Consider the following 18,363-nt stretch of genomic DNA (forward strand, 5'->3'; position numbering starts at 1 on the left):
TAGAGACTCTCCTGGGCTTCCCAGGTGGCGCTAGTGGTAAAGAACCTGCCTGCCTAATGCCAGAAACTTAAGAGACGCAGGTTTGATCCCTGGCTCGGGAAGATCCCCTGGAGGAAGGCACAGCAACCCACTCCAGGATTCTTGCCCGGAGATTCCCACGGACAGGGCAGACTGGCGGGATACAGCCCATAGAGTCGCAAAGAGTCAGACAGGACTGAGCACAGCAGAGCACAGAGACTTTCCTACGGACTTAAAAGAAACACTTGGCTGCAGTGAGGTGATGAGCAAATCCCCTCCCCGACCCCACTTCCTAACACTCTCCCTTTATTTGTGAAATTTCCACAATGCTTTTATAGCCTTTCCATTTTAAAATGAAGGCAGCAGCCTCTTCCTGATCCCCTGGTCGGCTTCCTCCTGGGGTGGGGCGGGGGTTGGTGGGGCTCGCCTCCTCTCAGTTCCCCACTTAGAGGCAGCAGACAGTGTGAAGTTAAAATTATATTCTGGGAAAGTTCAGCCTGCCCAGCACTCCGGCCTCCCTGCCCTGCTCCCCTCCTTTTGGACCACGCCTGAAAGTCAGAGCGCAAGAATTGGTTCTGGGGACAAAGCCTTTCTCAGAGGCCACAGCCACGGGCCACCCACAGTCTGGACATCCACTCTCCTTTGTTTTAAAAACGCTGGTGGCCTGGGTGGTGGAGGGGATCTCCCATGCTCTACACCTCCCCAGAAGTATTGTACGTGGGTACGTACGGGTGCCAAGCCGTAGGATGAAGGGACCTCTCCCAGCCAGGCCCAGCTCAGTAAGCCACACTTCTGTGTCTCCAGCTAGAGCTTTTCAACCGTGAGATTGGTTTTAGGCAAGGCACACATCTCCCCGAACAGGGCTAGGGCCTGTCATTACCCTTGCAAGGCACTTGGGTGACCATGTGAAAGTGAACCAAGCAGAGTCCCTCTCTTTCAAAAACTTATCAGCTTGTAGAGGGAGCAGGCCCGGCTGGGCTTGGTGAGTCACTGTCTGCTGATCCGGAACCGATCTTGCTGGAAATCACCTGGAAATTTCCATAGACCTGGAAAGGGGAGGCAAGAAATCAGTCAGGGGCTTTGTCTCAGGATCTGAACTAACCGTGTGTTTTTCTTTTCCCCTTCTGTATCACTTTTGGTGATGAACATAAAGTCATGTCCATTTGGTAGATCCCTGAGGGCTGCCTGCTTTTTGCCCCGTACATTGTGAATGAAAAGCCAACTTACCGTAGGAATTGCTGCCCTGGGCTTTTTCAGATCATGCTGTCTGCTCTGTGTGCTAGGCGTCTGCTCCAGAGAGAAGGCATTTGTATTTGTTCGTGGAGCAAGGGCTGGCACGGAGCAGAAATCCCCCATCTCTAACTGCGCAGGGCAGCGTCCGCAGTGCTCGGCTAGCGTGGGCCTTCTCTGTTTCAAAATGACTTGGGGGATCTCTTCAGGAAGGCAGCGGCTGCAGAATGAGGAAGGCAGTCTGGCGGCTGTTAGGGACCCAGGGAGGCCCCTGCCCCAGCAGCCTGGCCGGTCTCCCTCCCCTGCGGGGGCTACCCTTGCCCGCAGGACTCAGGAACCCTGCCTTCCTGCCACTTCCTGGGCGTCTTGTCACCCGGGCTCCTTGTGAGGCTGCTGGCCGCGTTCAAGCCCAGACGCCCTCCGAGTCTCCTGGTTTCCTGTTGGGTTGGGCAAATGCCATGCACAGCTGGGTGATGGAGGGTGGAGGACCTTCTGCCCCCATTCCCTCCCTGTAGGCCCGGGGGGTGGCTTCATAGAGGCTTCAGCTTCTGTGCCGGCAGCCTATTTGGGTCCCGAGTCCACCCTCCTCCGTGGTTGGTCCAGGGTGAACACCGACGCCCCACTTCACTGGCGGTGGAGGGCTGCATCCCCTCATTGGTATTTTACACCCCGTCCACTAAATTCTTCCCAAGCCCCCCAGCTGAATGTGGCATCTGTCTCCTGCCTGGCTCTGACGATACGCGTGACGATACATTCGACAACCTCGCAGACAGACGTTTTGCATTACATTGTTGAAAAGGCATCACTTTGGGGGGATCAGTTTGGGGGAGCAGTGTGCAGGGAGGAAGTGCTCCCCTGCTACCTCCGCTCGCCTAGCCATTTCTCCGGACCTCCTCCCAGGCCCACTGAGGGCCGTCTCTGCCCCTCTCTCCCCCCGAGTGTCCATCCTGACCCCGGTACTGCAAGTCCGTCCAAGCAGTAATCGCCAAGCATCCGTGCCTGTACCGACAGTCCGGCCCTGCAGCTCCATCTGGGGACATGACAGCAAGCAGACCCCGCCCCCGACAATGGGCTGCACCACGGGCAGGCACTTATGGACTTGACCAGGCGCCAGTTTCCCACGGTCAAGGCACTGTCCACCTGGAAGCCCCGACTCCCAATGTCGGCTTTGATTTGGCCGTCATCCTGCCTCAACGGAGGGCCTTTCTCAGCCCCGCGCAGGCGTGAGAAGGCCATGGCGGGGCTGCTCCTTCCTGGTCACATGGAGCCTCCGACCCCCATGTCCGGTCCCCCCTGAATGAGTCTGGTCAGCTCAGGAGCTGCCACAACCCTGGGCACCCTAACCTTTCTCTCCTCCTGCTCCTCTTGAATGTGCTTTGAACCTCAGCTCTCAAGGAGTGTCTGTGAAGCCCTTCAAGTCTCAGTGCCAGTGACAGAGACTTATGAGGACATTTTCTCAGGGACATCTCCCCCAGGGAGCCCTGTGGCCCCGCTGGCATCCTGCCTTCACCATTTCTTCTGCGTCTGTGTGTCTGGGTCCACCTGCTCAGACAGCCTGCTCCCTCCCCACTGACCCACGTGTGCACAGCCAGTCTGTGCTTTGGGGTCGTCTGCTGCTTGCAGACTCATCCCTTAGGTGCCTGAGGCTTGCGTTTGCTGCTCCCCTCCCGGGAGCAGCGATACAACATGTGCAGGAAGGAGACCCTCCACAAGCTCCGCCTTCCTGGAGACTGGACTCAGTCTCTACCTTCCTGGGAACCTGGGCCACCTGGGCGGCCAGTAGCCCACGTTTGCCAGGCCCTGGCTCCCTGGCCTCTGTGGTCAGTCCGAGCACAAGCAGGGCCCCAGTGTCTCTCTCTCACCAACAGCACTCCCCACTCACTGGATCCATAGTGTTTAGATGAATTTTAGAGTCTTCTGTTCTTCTGCAGGCTCCCCTGGTGGCCGAAACAGTAAAGAATCTGTTTGCAATGTGGGAGACTGGGGTTTGATCTCTGGTTGGGAAGATCCCCTGGAGAAGGAAATGGCTACCCACTACAGTATATTTGCCTGGAAAATCGCATGGACAGAGGAGCCTAGCAGGTTATAGTCCATGGGGTCGCAAAGAGTCAGACAAGACTGAGCAACTAACACACACACACACACACACACACACACACACACACACACACACACCCGTTCTTCTGCACGCTTAGTATCCAGCATATTTCATCATTTCTAAGGTGCTTGAGACGTAAACATCTCTGAAGTCAGCTGTGCCCACAGAATGATGGTGTATCTTGCTTTATGCTTTAGCTGTTAGCAGTACATAAAATAATACGTGTCTTAGCATCAGGGCATCTAATTCCCACAGTTCATGTGCTGTCTCAGACACACATTCCCCAGACATCCTCCAGCTAAGAACCTTTTTCCAGACTCACACGTGAGTCATTTCACCTTGACTTTCTTTGATATTTCACATCCTTTTTCCATACGCCTAATGGCTTGTCACCCGTTAGCTGTAAATTCTTTAACAGGATGACACCTGCCAGGACTGCTCTAACTGAATCAAGTTCATTGACCCTATGTCATGTCAAACTATTTTTGTTATGCCTCTCATTTTGGGTTTTGAACCTATTTAGGTTACTTTTTAGGCAGCCTGGCTGCCACTGCTGATATCTCTCTGGTTCGATGATGCTCAAAAGAAAAAGCTTTAATGTGGGGCTTTGTGAAAGCAAAGGAATTTATTGAAAATAATCAAAACACCCTTTTGTTAAACTCTTTACTAATTTATTCAATAGCTGAAGCCACATACTCAAACACACAGATGTGCCCTCTATACATGTATAGATTTATGCATGTATGCATTGTACTACACACACAAATCCATGTGGAGAGAGACGGAGAGGCCAGTGTGGAGCCTGAGTAAAGGGGAGAGACAGAAGCGGAATCTCTGAAGGCAAACACATCCTCATCACGACTTGGCGTTACCACCAGGAGCAGGGCTCAAGGACAGGTCCTGGTCCATTTCCGGATGTCTTCCCTCCCTTACACTGTCCACTTTGCCCTCTGTGTGTTGGTGAGGGGAGGCAGTCTTCTGTGTTTTTGGCTGGGCCAGTGGGGAGACAGTGGTGCAAATTCCCTGGGATGGAACACCAAGGGGAAGTGGGTCAGGGAACTGGACAGGGAGGATAGGCAGGACACTGGGGCATGCTGGGTTAGGAGCCATAGGGTACAGTATCCAGGAGACCCTAAATATCCTGCCCGCAGTTCTTCATCCTGCCCTGCTGTCTGCCGACCTGGGGGCGGATCACAGAGGCACCTTCGTGTGGGCGGGGCCTCCTCAGGGGCAGGGCCTGGGTGGGAGACACCGGCTGCAGCCGAACTTGAGTTTCCAGCTGGAGCCACTGAGCAAGAGATATGGAGACCTGGCCCCAGGGCATTTGAACAACCCAGAATTACCCTCCGTGGGCCCTGTCATTAGCAACAGAGATACAAATCAGGGAAGACTTTTGTGCTGCCTTGACCATTTTCTGAGTTTTGGTAAAACAGAATCATGTCAAATGAAAAACATAAAAATAAAACAATTGCTAGAATAGAATTTTCCCCATATTTAAAAATTAATACTCTCGGGAGAGGAGGGTTAATAACTCCCCCTACCAAACACACACACACACACACACACACACACAAATACACAACAGTACAGAAAAACTATTGTAAACTATTGAAAATATGTCTCTTGGGGTTGTGAGACTACAGATGATTTTTAAAATTATGTATTTAAGATTTTTTCCATAAAGAAAATGCATTATATCTGCAACATAATACTTTTTAAAAGAAAAGTGTTTTTTTAAACCGAAAGAAAAAAAAATTTTTTTTAACTGTTCTATTTGTGCCTTTTGCAGACTGGCTGTTAGGGGCTACTGGATACAGGCTGTGAGGGTGTGGGCATGGTGGCCAGGCCCTGTGTGGGAGCCCAGAACTTTTTCTGGATTGTGGTCACTCCCTCGGTCTCGTTGATCTCCGCTGCAGGTGGCCTTTGTGGTTGGCTGGTGTTCCAGTCAGTTCAATGTGCTTCTGTTTGGGATTTGTCCTCAGGCGTCCGAAGGCGTCCCCATGAGATTCTTCACCAAACTGGACCAGCTCATCGAGTTTTACAAGAAGGAAAACATGGGTTTGGTGACCCACCTGCAGTATCCCGTGCCCCTGGAGGAGGAGGACACAGGAGACGAGCCAGAAGAGGAGACAGGTAGGAAGGGACGGAGGGAAAGTGCCCTGGGTCCCTGCCATCTGAGTCCTGTGCTTAAGTTCTGGGGTATCTCTCCAACTTCAGGTGCTTGTAGATTAGGTGGGTCTGGTTATCAGAGGGGGTGACACTGTGGTTAAAGACCTGTTAGGAACACAGGCTCTGGGGTCAGACAGACCTAGGTCAAACTTCCTGCTCCCCATCTTCTTAGCTGAGTGACCTCGGATGAATTACTTAACCTCTCCTAACCACAGACTGCTCTTAAAGAGACACTAATAATCGTGTCTACCTCTCAGTGTCATCAAATGAGTCAATGTAGATCCCAGAGCCTAGTACACAGTAAACACTCGATGCTGTTAAAATCATTGTCAAAATAATTAGCTGAATTTTGCTATAAAGAGGAGGGAGGAAGAGATCATTGCACCAAACTGGAAGGATGAGAAAGGTGTTTCATGAGAGTATCATTAAAACAAAACAAAAAAAAAAAGGTACAGCCCCTGAAAGGTATCTGAGAGTCAGTGCTGCTGCTTTAGCAGTGGAGGGACAGACACACAGGCGAGAGTCGGACAGAGAGGCAGTGCAGCCAGGGAGCCACCCTTCTCTTCCCCTCAAATGTTCAGGTCCTAAAAGAAACCCCTGAGATACGTAACTGAGACTCTCAACCGGTCAGGGCTCCCTCTAAGTTCCAGGTCCCAGGGCCTGGAACCAGCAAGACCCCTGGGGGTCTCCCCACAAGGACAGACGAGACCAAAGGTGCCGAGGTCCCCGGCCTGGCTCCTCCTGTCCCCGGCTGCTCCCAGCCGTCCATTGGGCGTCCCTTCCCCCACCTCTGCGGGCCCCCTTTCCATTACCTCCCTGGAGACTCACCTCGAGCAATTGCACAATGCCTCGGTGGCCTCACCAGAGGGCCAGCTCTGAATAGCCACCTGCTCCTGGAGGTGAGGCCCAGCCAGAGTGTGTTCAAAGGTGCTCAGGTCTGCAGGGGCCGAGGGGGACAGCTCACAGGCTGAGGCAGCTGTGTCCCTTCTCGCCTCCCCCGGCCCAGAAAGAGGTGCCCTCGGCTGTGACATAGCCAAAGATGACATGTCCACCGTGAGTCTGGGGCCAAGGCTGTGCCCGGGGCCGTGTGGTATCACCCAGCGGTACCCAGGAGTCCAGGCTGGGCCTTGACACTGAGATGCCGTCCTGCTGAAACGCCCTCTGCATTCCCTCGCACACACCACCCAATTTCTTCCCCTCTGGGCATGGTGGTCTAGAAAAAGACCCCGACACTAGAAAAAGGCCTCCCTGAAAGAACTGGAAAAAGAAGCACAATCTCACGACTGCCGGCTCCCCTTCCCCAAGCAAGGCCCTATTGTAGGCTTGAAGCGGAGCCTCCCTACACCCACCCAACCCTCCCCCTCCCCCACCCCACCCCGCCCCCACCAGTCCAGTCCAAGGTGTCAGATTTGGCTCAGGTCTCCTCAAGGTGCTGCGTGTCCCCCGTGGGGCTCTAAACAGACTCATGACCCTTGATAGAACCCAGGCCAGGTGAGGAAGTCAAGGGCTCATCCTCCCCCAAGGACGTCCCCGGGGGAGGTCTGTGGCCAGGCCCCTGAGGGTGGCCATTCTGTGTGGGGAGAGGCTGGGACAAGATGTTACAGGCCCAGGGGCTCAGGACTCACCCCTCCCCCCAATCTCTGCTGCGTGCAGGATGGAAGTTTTCCCCGGTGAGTGGGCAGGAGCCCCATCTCCCAAGCCGAGTCTGGTCACTTGGGTGGAGGGAGCCCCTCACTCTCTTCCATTGTCTCTGAGCGTCTGGAGGGATAGAGAAGGAAAGATGGAGACTGGAAAGTCCAGAGAAAAGGGGGCCTGGGTGGGAGGGTGGTGGGGCCCTGCCTGCTCCCTGCCCCACTCCTCCCGTGATGGGAACCCAGTGTCAGCAGGTCCAGGGCCCCTGCTCTGCCCCACAGCCAGCTGGCCTGCTGAGCCGCTGAGGCGGCTGATTCCACCCATCCAAGGCCAGCAGCCCTGCCCGGCACGGCCATCTTATCCCAGCAGGTGTTTGCAGAGCATCTCAATGGGACTCACTCTGTGCTGGGCCCCAGGTCAGAGGCCACCAAGACCTGCCCTTGGTCAGCTCCCCCAGAGCTGGCAAGGGAGCAAGGACGGAAAGGGACGGAGTGGGCATAGGCGGGTCTGTGGCTGGGCGCCTGGCCTGGACCCCACGTGACGGGAGGGTGGGGAGATCACCAACAGAGGGCGTGGGAGGGTGGAGATGCTGAGGGAGGGTACACTTGGCCCAGACGGCTCTCCTGCTCTTGTGTTGGGTAGAAGGGGCCATGTCTCCGCCCGAGTTGCCACCCAGAAACATCATCCCTTTATCTGCGGGGCCATGCGAGGCTAAGGAGGCCCCTGCTTCCGTGGAGATCCCTCGAGCTGCCGAGGTCGGCCGGCCGAGCCTCTCAGAGACACTGTTCCAGCGACTGCAGGCCATGGACACCAGTGGGTGAGTCTCACCTGGCGGGCCCCACGACACCCAGGCAGCTCACCCTGTGCTTCCCTCCTGGGGGTGCCCCTTCCACCCCAGGACAGGGTATCATGGAGCCCACTGGCCTCCCAGTGGTGGGTCTCTAGTTCTCAGGGTGGCTCTGACCGAGTGGGCACTGAATGGCCCTGCCCAGATGCTCCGTGTCCACCAGGCCCCAGGGCAGGAGCTGATTCTGGAGTGATGGACGATTCTCTGCTGCAAATGGCATGGGCCTGCTCCAGACTCAGGGGCCTAGGCTGTGATTCCCTGGCCGGGGCCTCCCATGAACTCACATGACATCTATTCCCATCCCATCTGAATCTCCCTGATTCAGATGGTCCCAGCAGCGGAGATGCCTGCACTGCAGCCTGGACCTGCTCTGGGCCTCATGCAAAGGTGGCCAACATCCTTGTCACCAGGAGATGGGCCAGAGCAACAGTCCATGGGTGGTGTGAACTGTGAGGTCTGCACAGGGTACTGCTCCTTTCTTTGCGGTGGAAAGTGTTATGGAAAGTGGAAAGTGTTCAGTCATGTCCGACTCTTTGCGACCCCATAGACTGTAGCCTGCCAGGCTCCTCTGTCCATGGGATTCTCCAGGCAAGAATACCAGAGTGGGTTGCCATGTCCTCCTCCAGGGGATCTTCCCGACCCAGGGATCAAATCCAGGTCTCCTGCATTGCAGGCAGATTCTTTACCATCTGAGCCACCAGGGAAGCCTGTGGAAGGTATGAGATGCAATCCTTTTACCAGTTTGTTTCACTTGCCCTGATCCAGGTTTCTCAGGATCTGGCCCCATGGGTGGCACCAGACTCGTCCACGTCAGTGAGGTCCCACAGCTCCTTTGCCCCCTTGGCAGGCTCAGGCTGGATGATGCAAGGTGGCAGTATTGCCTGGGAACAATGTTGGTTATTTTGCCAATCAGAGGCCCTGACTTTAGCACAGGCCAAAGGATGGCTTCCACAGGGAAGACTCTCTATGAGGGGAACTGTGTCCCCAACACCCAGTATGTCACCTGCTTCGAGTCAAAGCTCCTAGATCTGTGTTCAGTGAATGAATTAGCACACAGTCATTTCCACGCATTAATCATTTCAAAACATTTTTTTGTTTCCTTATGAGAAAAAGTCCCCCCAAATAATATGCTGTTGGCAGGGCTCATGCAACCTCTCCAACTTGAAAGCTTCATTTATGACACCCAGGGCTGCTCCCCTGCCATCTGATTTGGCAAAATACAAAGGGAAGGCCTGAAGGAATGCACAAGCCCCTGGTTGCTAAGATACCTGGGGTTTTCCTATGTCCACCTTGACATATCCTTTAGTTCTTCTCCAGGCCTACCAGGCTATAATCTCTGCACCCTCCTGGAATTCCTCATTCTGTTTACCAAGAAGCTAAATATGCTCTAAATATGTTGATTCATTATCATGATCATCCTGATATGTGTTTCTGCATAACAAATACTTATTAAAAGAGTCCATGCAGAGCCCATTGTTTTAGTTTCCTTGAGGCTCTATTTCTTGGAGGTTTTAGGTGCCAAATGCAGTGCAGTCCCTGAGGAAATAGGCAAAGATGCTCAATGGTGCCCCTGCTGTCCAGCTCCTCCTGACTCTTCCATGTGTTCTCTTAGCTGTATCTCCTTATCAGTTCCTCCTCTCTAGGGACATGTCTACTTAAGGGACCCAGGGCCCAGTGGGGCAGGACGAAGTGTTCAGCCGAGCCTCCAGGCAGCTCCTGAGATGGGGCGGTGGGGCCAGCTGAGGGCTAGTGAGCCCAGGAGGTGGCCCTCTATGATGTGTTGTTGTTGTTTAGTTGCTGACTCATGTTCGATTCTTTTGTGACTCTTTTGGGATGGTCTATATGGGCTGTAGACCGTCAGACTCCTCTGTCCTTGGGATTTCCCAGGCGAAAATACTGGAGTGGGTTGCCATTTCCTTCTCCAGGGGATCCTCCCAGCCCAGGAATCGATCTAATGTTTCCTGCATTGCAGGCAGATTCTTTACCAAGGAACCAGCTAGGAAGCCCTCTTTGGTGTGACTTCTCAGTTAACAGACAGCCTTGGAACTTGCCTAAAACTTCTGCTTAGAGATGGGCCTGTGCAGGTGGAACACACCGGAGGAACCATGGTGCCTGCCCTCAGTTCTCTCCTGGGCACGAAAAACTAAGATTCTGCCTCGTGGTTGCAAGTGAATCTATGTTGCTTGTGAAAAACCTTTGTACACAGAGGACTGTCTTTAGATTATTCTTAATTATAAGACAAACTGCACAGTCTTTTGTGCAAGCTAATTAGATCTAATCAGTTGGATCATAGTTAATACAAGGTTTGGTTTGTGGTTTAGTCACTAAGTCGTGTCCGACTCTTGTGACCCCATGGACTGTAGCCTGCCAGGCTCCTCTGTCCATGGGATTCTCCAGGCAAGAATACTGGAGTGGGTTCCCATTTCCTTCTCCAGGGGATCTTCCTGACCCAGGAATCGAACCCAAGTCTCCTGCACTGCAGACAGATTCTTTACCAACTGAGCTATGAGGGAAGCCTGACTACTGAGTAAAATCAACTTTCTCTGATAAACAGAGTCTACATCTTTATGTCAACACTTTTCGACAACATGTTTAACAGACATAACTTCCTAAAGCAAATACTGATGATTTCAAAGTTACAAATCAACAGGCATGAAAACTGTTAAAGTCTTAATGCTATAGGAGAGATTTGTCCTTTTTAGTAAACCAGACTGAGGCAGAAACTGGATCAAGACACAGAATGAGTATAGATTAAACTTAAATATTATGAAGACTGGTATGTGAATAGTTACTAACTTTAAATAAGTCAAAATGGCTAATCCACATCTTTTCAATCTTAAGAGCAACAACCTTTCATTCTTTCCAGGATCCTACAGAAAAAAAAAAAAAAAACCAACATAACCTCTAGTCTCACCTTGATTGCATGTCAAGGCTGGAGCACAGCTATTTAAGGCCTGCATGAATTTTTTCCCACGTGTAAATCGACGTCCTTAAGCCCCTCCCCCACCCCACCCCATTTCCTTGTTTGTGGAATAGGAATAATAGTAATGTCTGCCTCATAACGTTGATTTGAGGATTAAAGGTGAAGATGGGGGACTTCCCTGGTGCTCCAGTGGCTAAGACTATGTGCTACCGGTGCAGAGGGCCTGGGTTCGATCCCTGGTCAGGGAGCTCCATCCCACATTCTGCACCTAAGAGCCCACACGCCAAACGTGAAGATCCCAAGTACTGCAACGAAGACCTGGCGTAGCCAGATAAACATATAAAGATTTTTTAAAAAAGGAAAATGAACATGAAATGGTAAACAGAGTGACTAGTATGGTATGTTCAGAGCATACTTGCTCTGATTACAATGTTCATTATTATAGGAACAAAAATTCAATGTTTAAAAATTATCCAGAAAAAAAACCGGTGCTGGGAGATGGAATGTAGAGGTGTGATCAGCCTCGGGGGTGGCCCTGGTGCGATGAGGCCTGGGCTCTGCCTCTGCTGGGCTGTCCTGTGCAAGGATAGGTCCTGACTCAGGCCCACGTGCTCCATCCAGAAGCTGAAAGGGACTGAACCCGACTGGGAGCGGGGGTTGGAGCCCAGCGCCTAGGCTATCACTACCATGCCCCCAGCCCCATCGCTCATCACAGAGACTTCCCCTCAGAGCCTCAGATGACCAGGAACCCCCTTGACACAGAGCTCCAAGTGGCCTTTGGCCATGAACTTGGGAATTGGTCTGTGAGCTGGAGCTATTTGCCTTCTGTAGACTAGAGCATCCCTCAGCCCTTAGATTCTGTCTTTAGGAATAGATGAAGCAGGAAAGCAAGTCCTCTGTACATTTTCAGAGCTCTTCTGTCTCCTTGTTAAAGGATAAAGATTCCTATCCCCAGCCAGTAGAGTATGGCTCCCTTCCACGTACCAGAAAAGCCTTTATGAGTGGGTTAAGAGGGAGCCTGCCGTATGGGCCCTTTATGTGTGTCTGACCTGTTCTCCATCCCTTCACTGAGACCCAGGGAGCCTGTCCAGGTTCAGGAAACGGTTCTCCTGGAGGCTGGTGTCTCAGCTGCAGGCTCTGAGAATACAGATTTCTTCTTCTACCTGTTACTGTTGGTGTCTATGGCTAAAGGAACTGAAAAAACCATGTTGTCATTTCTACTTTTATCCCCTCAGGATTCCAGAAGAGCATCTGAAAGCGATCCAAGATTATTTAAGCACTCAGCTCTCCCTGGACTCTGATTTCGTCAAGTCGGGCTCCAGCAGTCTCCCTCACCTGAAGAAACTGACCGCGCTCCTCTGCAAAGAGCTCTATGGGTAATAGCTGCCCAGTGCGGGTGGGAGGGGGGCGGACAGCGGACCAGGAACCAGCTCATTAGGGTGAGCCCCGCACTTGGCCCAGCTGTCACTTGGGATAATTGAGCAGTCGGTAGGACTTAGAAATCTGTGGTTGCTGGAGGTTTTGTTTTCATGGTATTTGAACTTGGTGGTGGCTGCATTTAAAAAAAAAAGAAAGAAAGAAAGTTAATTTGAGGCCAGTTGCCATGGGAAGGGGTGGGCGGAAGTACACTGCCAGCCCTTCCACACTTGCTCAGGATGCGGTGGTTAAGGCTTTCGCTGCTACTTGTCCTTCTTGCTGCAGCCAGCACATTTGATAAGCACATAAGGTCACCAAGGGGAGATAAATTAAAGTCAGCCCTTTACTGTGTGGGTGGTGATGGCCCAAGATTGCAGTGGTGGCAGGTTTTTAAAGCGAGCCGATTCACCAAAATGCCAGTGTTCTGCTAATGAATTCATTGAAGGACGGATTGGTAAAAATTCCAATTCCTTTCCTTGTTTTAATTTCATTACCATTAAAATTAACAGTGAAGGACAGGGAAGCCTGGCATGCTGCCATCCATGGGGGTTACAAAGAGTCAGACACAATTAACAAAAACAAATATATCTTAATTATTGGGAACAAAATTAAGACTGATATGCTATCTGAAGAACTGACAAAAAAAATTACTTTAAATACTTGAAAAAATTGACAATAACATTTTAAATCATCTGAAAGAAATTACAAAGACCCAAAACAATCCCATGGCAAATGAAAGGTCAGCATTTTTGTTGGAAAAATAGCATTTCATGGGGGTGAGGTTTTATCAGCCTCTACTCTGTGTTTTATTACATAAACATCAGTTTCAAAATTCTTTTGTCAGTTTCTCTGGTGCCCTATCTATCTTCACTTAGTTAATATGCAAAAAAGAATCTTTCATCATCCATAATCAAATTGAACCTTCCTTTTAAAGGCTCTTAAAAGCACAATCAGTACATTTGGTACATTCAGCAAATAATTTCTTTGACAAATTGAGCACTCATCAAATTGCCCAGTCAGGTTTCATTTCAATGAATTGGCTTTCAACTAATGCAGTTTCAGCCTTTGGACCCAGAGCCATCATTTCTGCAGATTTCCATGGAAAGCTATTTCTCCATATGATGCTGTTATTATAAATTGTTTATTACTAGGAAACACACACGGCACTTCCTTTTCAAGAAGCACGATTTCGTGATGGCTGGTAGCAAGCTTATATTTCTGCTCCAGTGGAGATCCTGTCCTTTGCTGCTTCCTTGTCCAGGAGGGTCTGTACCTTTCAGTGTCTCCATAAGCTTCATGTAGCCACTCAGCACCTCTGCCCAACACTGCTGTGCTCGCTGGGCTTTCGCAGAATCTAGTCACCTCACCCTTGAGGTGCCAGCAGCTTCCTCAACTCGGCTAGCTCTCTAGGTTTCTACTCCTTTATTTACTGGAGAGTTAACTTCGAGTTAGAAGCAGAGACACTGTGATGTTCTAAATCCTGTACCTCCACTTGTTTGTCTTCGCTTCATAGGCAAAGTGATAGTCAGGCTTGGAGATGCAATTAGGGATGCAATTTTAGAAAATCTGAGGAACCAGATGGCACTATGGTAAGAATCCACCTGCCAGTGCAGGAGTTGCAAGAGATGCGGGTTCAATCCCTGGTTGGAGAATATCCCCTGGAGGAAGAAATAGCAACCCGTTCTAGTATTCTTGCCTGGGAAATCCCATGGGCAGAGGAGCCTGAAGGGCTACGGTCCATGGGGTCACGAAGAATCAGACACGACTGAGTGACTTAACAACAACCACCCGTGTGCTATCTGGCAACACTGGCAGGAGCCACATCACGCAGGCCTCCCAAGGCCAGGTGGAGATTTTCAGCATGGCGCTGTAACCTGAGTCAGGGCTTTGGAGACTGGATCTTAGGAGGCACACCGAAAGCAGCAGACAGCTGGGAGCTGCGTGATGTAAGGCTGGCCCACAAGAAAGGAAGTCAGAGGAGGCAGGGATTTGCTTTGCATTCTGCTGAGTCCTGGGTTTGGACAGTGTCTGGCATACAGGAACAGCTGATAGATATTAGTTAAATGACCTGATGGTTGGGAGAATGTGGGCGCTGAGGGCTGGTGTGCCCTGGGCGGGAGTGGATTGGTGGAGCTGGCAGATGGATGTAGGGTCAGGGGAAGGTCAATCAAGGGTGATCCCTAGATTTTCAGTGCAAGAAGCTGAGTGGTGGGTGATGCCAGTTACTCAGATGGGGAAAGTCAATGAGGAAAGGGTTGAGGAGGATCATCTTTGTCTGAACTGCCATTGGCTTGAAGTGCTATTAGATATCCTGTGGGCGGAGCCATCAAATCAAGGATTTAGTTCTAGAAGTTAGATCCCCGGAGACCTCAGGGTTAAGGGTATATACATCTGGGAGTCACAGGCATGCAGTGGGCGCTTGAAGCTGGGAGACACATGGGGTAGGTCCTCGCAGCGGGGAGTGCACACGGAGGGGAAGAGGGCAGGGGCAGATACCGAGAGGTGGGTGGAAGAGAAGTACCTGGAACCGGGAGCTGAGGATGGAGCCGAAGGTAGCAGGTTTGTCTGCTCAGACCACCCGGCCCAACACAGACACCGGGGTGAGGATGGGAAAGTCACAGAGAACCAAGGAGTGAGAAACAGTGCAGGAGCCTCCCCCGCAAAAATGTCATGGCAATGTCATTGCCTGCAACTGAAAGAGCCTCAGCAACACAAAGGCTCTAGAGAGATTTGTAACCCTAAGTTAGACCATCTAGAACCAGACAGAAACTTTTGCAGAGAAAGAGAACAAAAAGTTAAGTCTCCAGAGTCTGGAAATACTTGGTAACTCCTGAAATGGAGAAACAAGAAGAATTATAAGTAGGATTTTAAAATAACAGGTCAAAGTGTGGGAGAGGGTGTTTTATCAATTAAGTAAGGATTTTAATAAAGAAATCAACCAACCAGACAAAAATACATCATCATTATAACTGCTTCTTTGGAGGCCATAAAATAAACCCACAGTTCTCAAAGCAAATTTATAAAACAAATCACAAAACACAGCAGTGTCAGGGAAGCGCATATATATATATATATACACACACACACACACACACACATATATATATATAACAAGGGAGGACTAGATAAGCACCTGCAAAGAATGTGTGGTTAAAAAAACAATAGTCTTTGGAAAGAGGGCATAGAGATTCAACTTATAGCTGGTAGGGCAGGCTCTCCAAGAAGCAGGGAAAAAATTATGCTTATCTGATAACTAAATATATATTTTTTAAAAAGTTTTCAGGCTTATAAAGGAGCTAAATCCAGGTATTGAGAAGCCTTATAATGATCCAGTCACAGAACAACCAAACAGGAGTACTGTAACCTCTTTTTACAATCTTCAAAGCCACAAGCAAAGATGAATTCAGAAAGTAATTACGAATAGCACCATTACTTTTCAAAATTACGATACTTAATATTATTCATACTCTTTGATGACATGATAAAAATGCTGAAGCAGCATCTCCAAGAAGACTACTGATTTCTCCTTGGGATTAACTCAACATAGATATCCTTCAAAAGCCTAAGGAGTCTTTGCCGATTTAAAAAAATTGGTAAAAATGTACTAATCACATGCCTTCCCTTCAAAAAGTTTCCAAGAATTTTTTTCCAGAAATGTTAGTGTGCTGGTGATCCTAAAAATAAGAACCCAGCAGCCTACTGAGCAGCTGGATATGAATACACCCAAAACAGAAGTGTCCATTCTGTGTTCCCAGAACACAGAATGATGATGAAAATAGAGATAACAAAACTAGCCACAACCATCTGGGTGCTTTTAGACCATCTCCTAAATCACAGTGGAATTAAGGAAGGCACTTCATGCAATGATAGCCTGCCTGGGAGAGGTTTGGAAACCCAGAGGAATCAAGCCTCTGTATATCAGAGCTCCAGGTGATGCAGCCGAAACACTACTGGAGGAAAAGCCAAAGATTTCAATGCTCTGTTACAGAAACGGGGTGGGGTAGAATAATAAGTGAAACATACAAACTTAATCCAGGCTCTTAGTCTCCTGAAGGCATCATGGGCCATATCCTGATTGCACAGATATTGCCACAGTCAAGCAAAGTACTGGAAACGGTAATCTGTTCAATATTTGTGAATAAAGATTGAATGTGTGCCAACTATGAGCCTGGGCTTCCCAGGTGGCACTAGTGGTAAAGAACTCACCTGCCAATGCAGGAGACACAGAGACTTGGGTTCGATTCCTGGGTTGGTAAGATCCCCTGGAGGAGAGCATGGCAACCTACTGCAGGGCTCATGCTTGGAGAATCCCATGGACAGAGGAGCCTGGCGGGCTACGGTCGATAGGGTTGCAAAGAGTCTTATATGACCAAATTGACACACGCTACCAAGAGCCAGATACTGTTCCAGGGGCTAGAGATACAGTAGTGAACCAAACAAAGTCTTTAAGAAATCTCTGTAAAGTGAATGAATAGTAACAACAACTGGAAAGTAAAAGAGCAAGGGGGAAATAATTTTAAAAAATAATAAATTAGGGAAAAAGTCAAGGAAATTTTTAAAATTAGAAATGTAGGAGATTTAATAATTTGCATTAAAGATTTACAAGTCATAAAGAATACAATTACATAGTTGCAAATCTTCAAATTATAATTAAATGTAATAAATACTTAATGTGAAATATGAAACATAAAAATTACTGTGCATGCCCTACTTTGAACTTTAAACAAGGAATAATAACCCTAATTTATAAATTATTCAGGAATGACAAAGATCACCTAATTCAATATGCAAGAAAAGTACAATTCCAATCCAGAAAGCTAATCAAGATAATAGCCTAAAATAATAAACTATATCCAGTTTCACTTATTAATATAAGTATATAACATGTCAGTGATATTCTAGCAAATATAATTTAGTGGTACGAAAAATGTAGGTTTTATCTAGAAATCATTCCAAAAGCGAGTCAACATAAAACACTATAATTAGCAGTAGGTTCAGTTCAGTTCAGTTCAGTCGCTCAGTCGTGTCTGACTCTTTGCAACCCCACGAATTGCAGCACACCAGGCCTCCCTGTCCATCACCAACTCCCTGAGTTCACCCAAACTCATGTGCATCGAGTCGGTGATGCCATCCAGCCACCTCATCCTCTGTTGTCCCCTTCTCCTCCTGCCCCCAATCCCTCCCAGCATCAGGGTCTTTTCCAATGAGTCAACTTTTCACATGAGGTGGCCAAAGTATTGGAGTTTCAGCCTCAGCATCAGTCCTTCCAATGTAGTAGGTTAAAAATAAAGAAATCATTTGCATAGATGTCCTAATATACCTGATAAAAGTAATTTCTAATTTTTAAAAATCACTTTTTAAAAAGGAATAGAGGGATACCCCCTTAATAATGCAATATGTGTCAAATATAAAATCAATTAAACTTGACAGGCAAACATTAAAATCGTTCCATTAAACATTTTAACAAAAGAAAAAGAAACTGCAGGAGAAATTTTTGCTAAAGCAAAAAGAAGCAAAAAATTGGAAAAGAAAAAATTAAGAAAACAACGAAGGTTCAGAACATTCTTTCTGAGTCTGCCGATCTGAACTGAGAGAATGTTGGATGTCCTAGCTGGAAACTGAATGGGAATCTTGGGGAAACTGACCATCTCTCTGAGACCAAGGCGGCTTCCCTGGTAGCTCAGGTGGTAAAGAGTCCACCTGCAATGCAGGAGACCTAGGTTCGATCCCTGGGTTGGGAAGATCCCCTGGAGAAGGGAAAGGCTGCCCACTCCAGTACTCTGGCCTAGAGGATTCTGTGGACTGTATAGTCCTTGGGGTCTCAAAGAATCAGACACAACTGAGTGACTTTCACTTTCAGAGACCAAAGTGGGCCCAATCTTTACTCCTCATCTTCCCTTGAGCTGGTGACCTGAAACAGATAAGCTGAGTCTCAGGGACCCTGCTGATGGTAACGTCCTTGGACAAATCCTTTCTGTATCGTAAGATCAGTGCTCAAGTCTTTCAACTCAAGTCCTTCTGTGTCATGGG

The 18,363-nt window shown here is 49.2% G+C and overlaps 1 protein-coding gene across 1 annotated transcript in view; it reads left to right on the forward strand.

The window, feature by feature from the left end:
- INPP5D (inositol polyphosphate-5-phosphatase D) overlaps positions 1-18,363 on the forward strand; it is a 138,345-nt gene that overhangs the window by 54,330 nt on the left and 65,652 nt on the right. Inside the window, exons 3-5 of the mRNA XM_068964154.1 lie at positions 5,329-5,479; positions 7,790-7,964; positions 12,153-12,293. Coding sequence (XP_068820255.1) covers positions 5,329-5,479; positions 7,790-7,964; positions 12,153-12,293 — 467 coding nt within the window. The remainder of the gene's footprint in view (positions 1-5,328; positions 5,480-7,789; positions 7,965-12,152; positions 12,294-18,363) is intronic.

This window comes from Capricornis sumatraensis, chromosome 2 (genome assembly GCF_032405125.1).
Source record: "Capricornis sumatraensis isolate serow.1 chromosome 2, serow.2, whole genome shotgun sequence".
Classification (NCBI taxonomy): domain Eukaryota; kingdom Metazoa; phylum Chordata; class Mammalia; order Artiodactyla; family Bovidae; genus Capricornis; species Capricornis sumatraensis.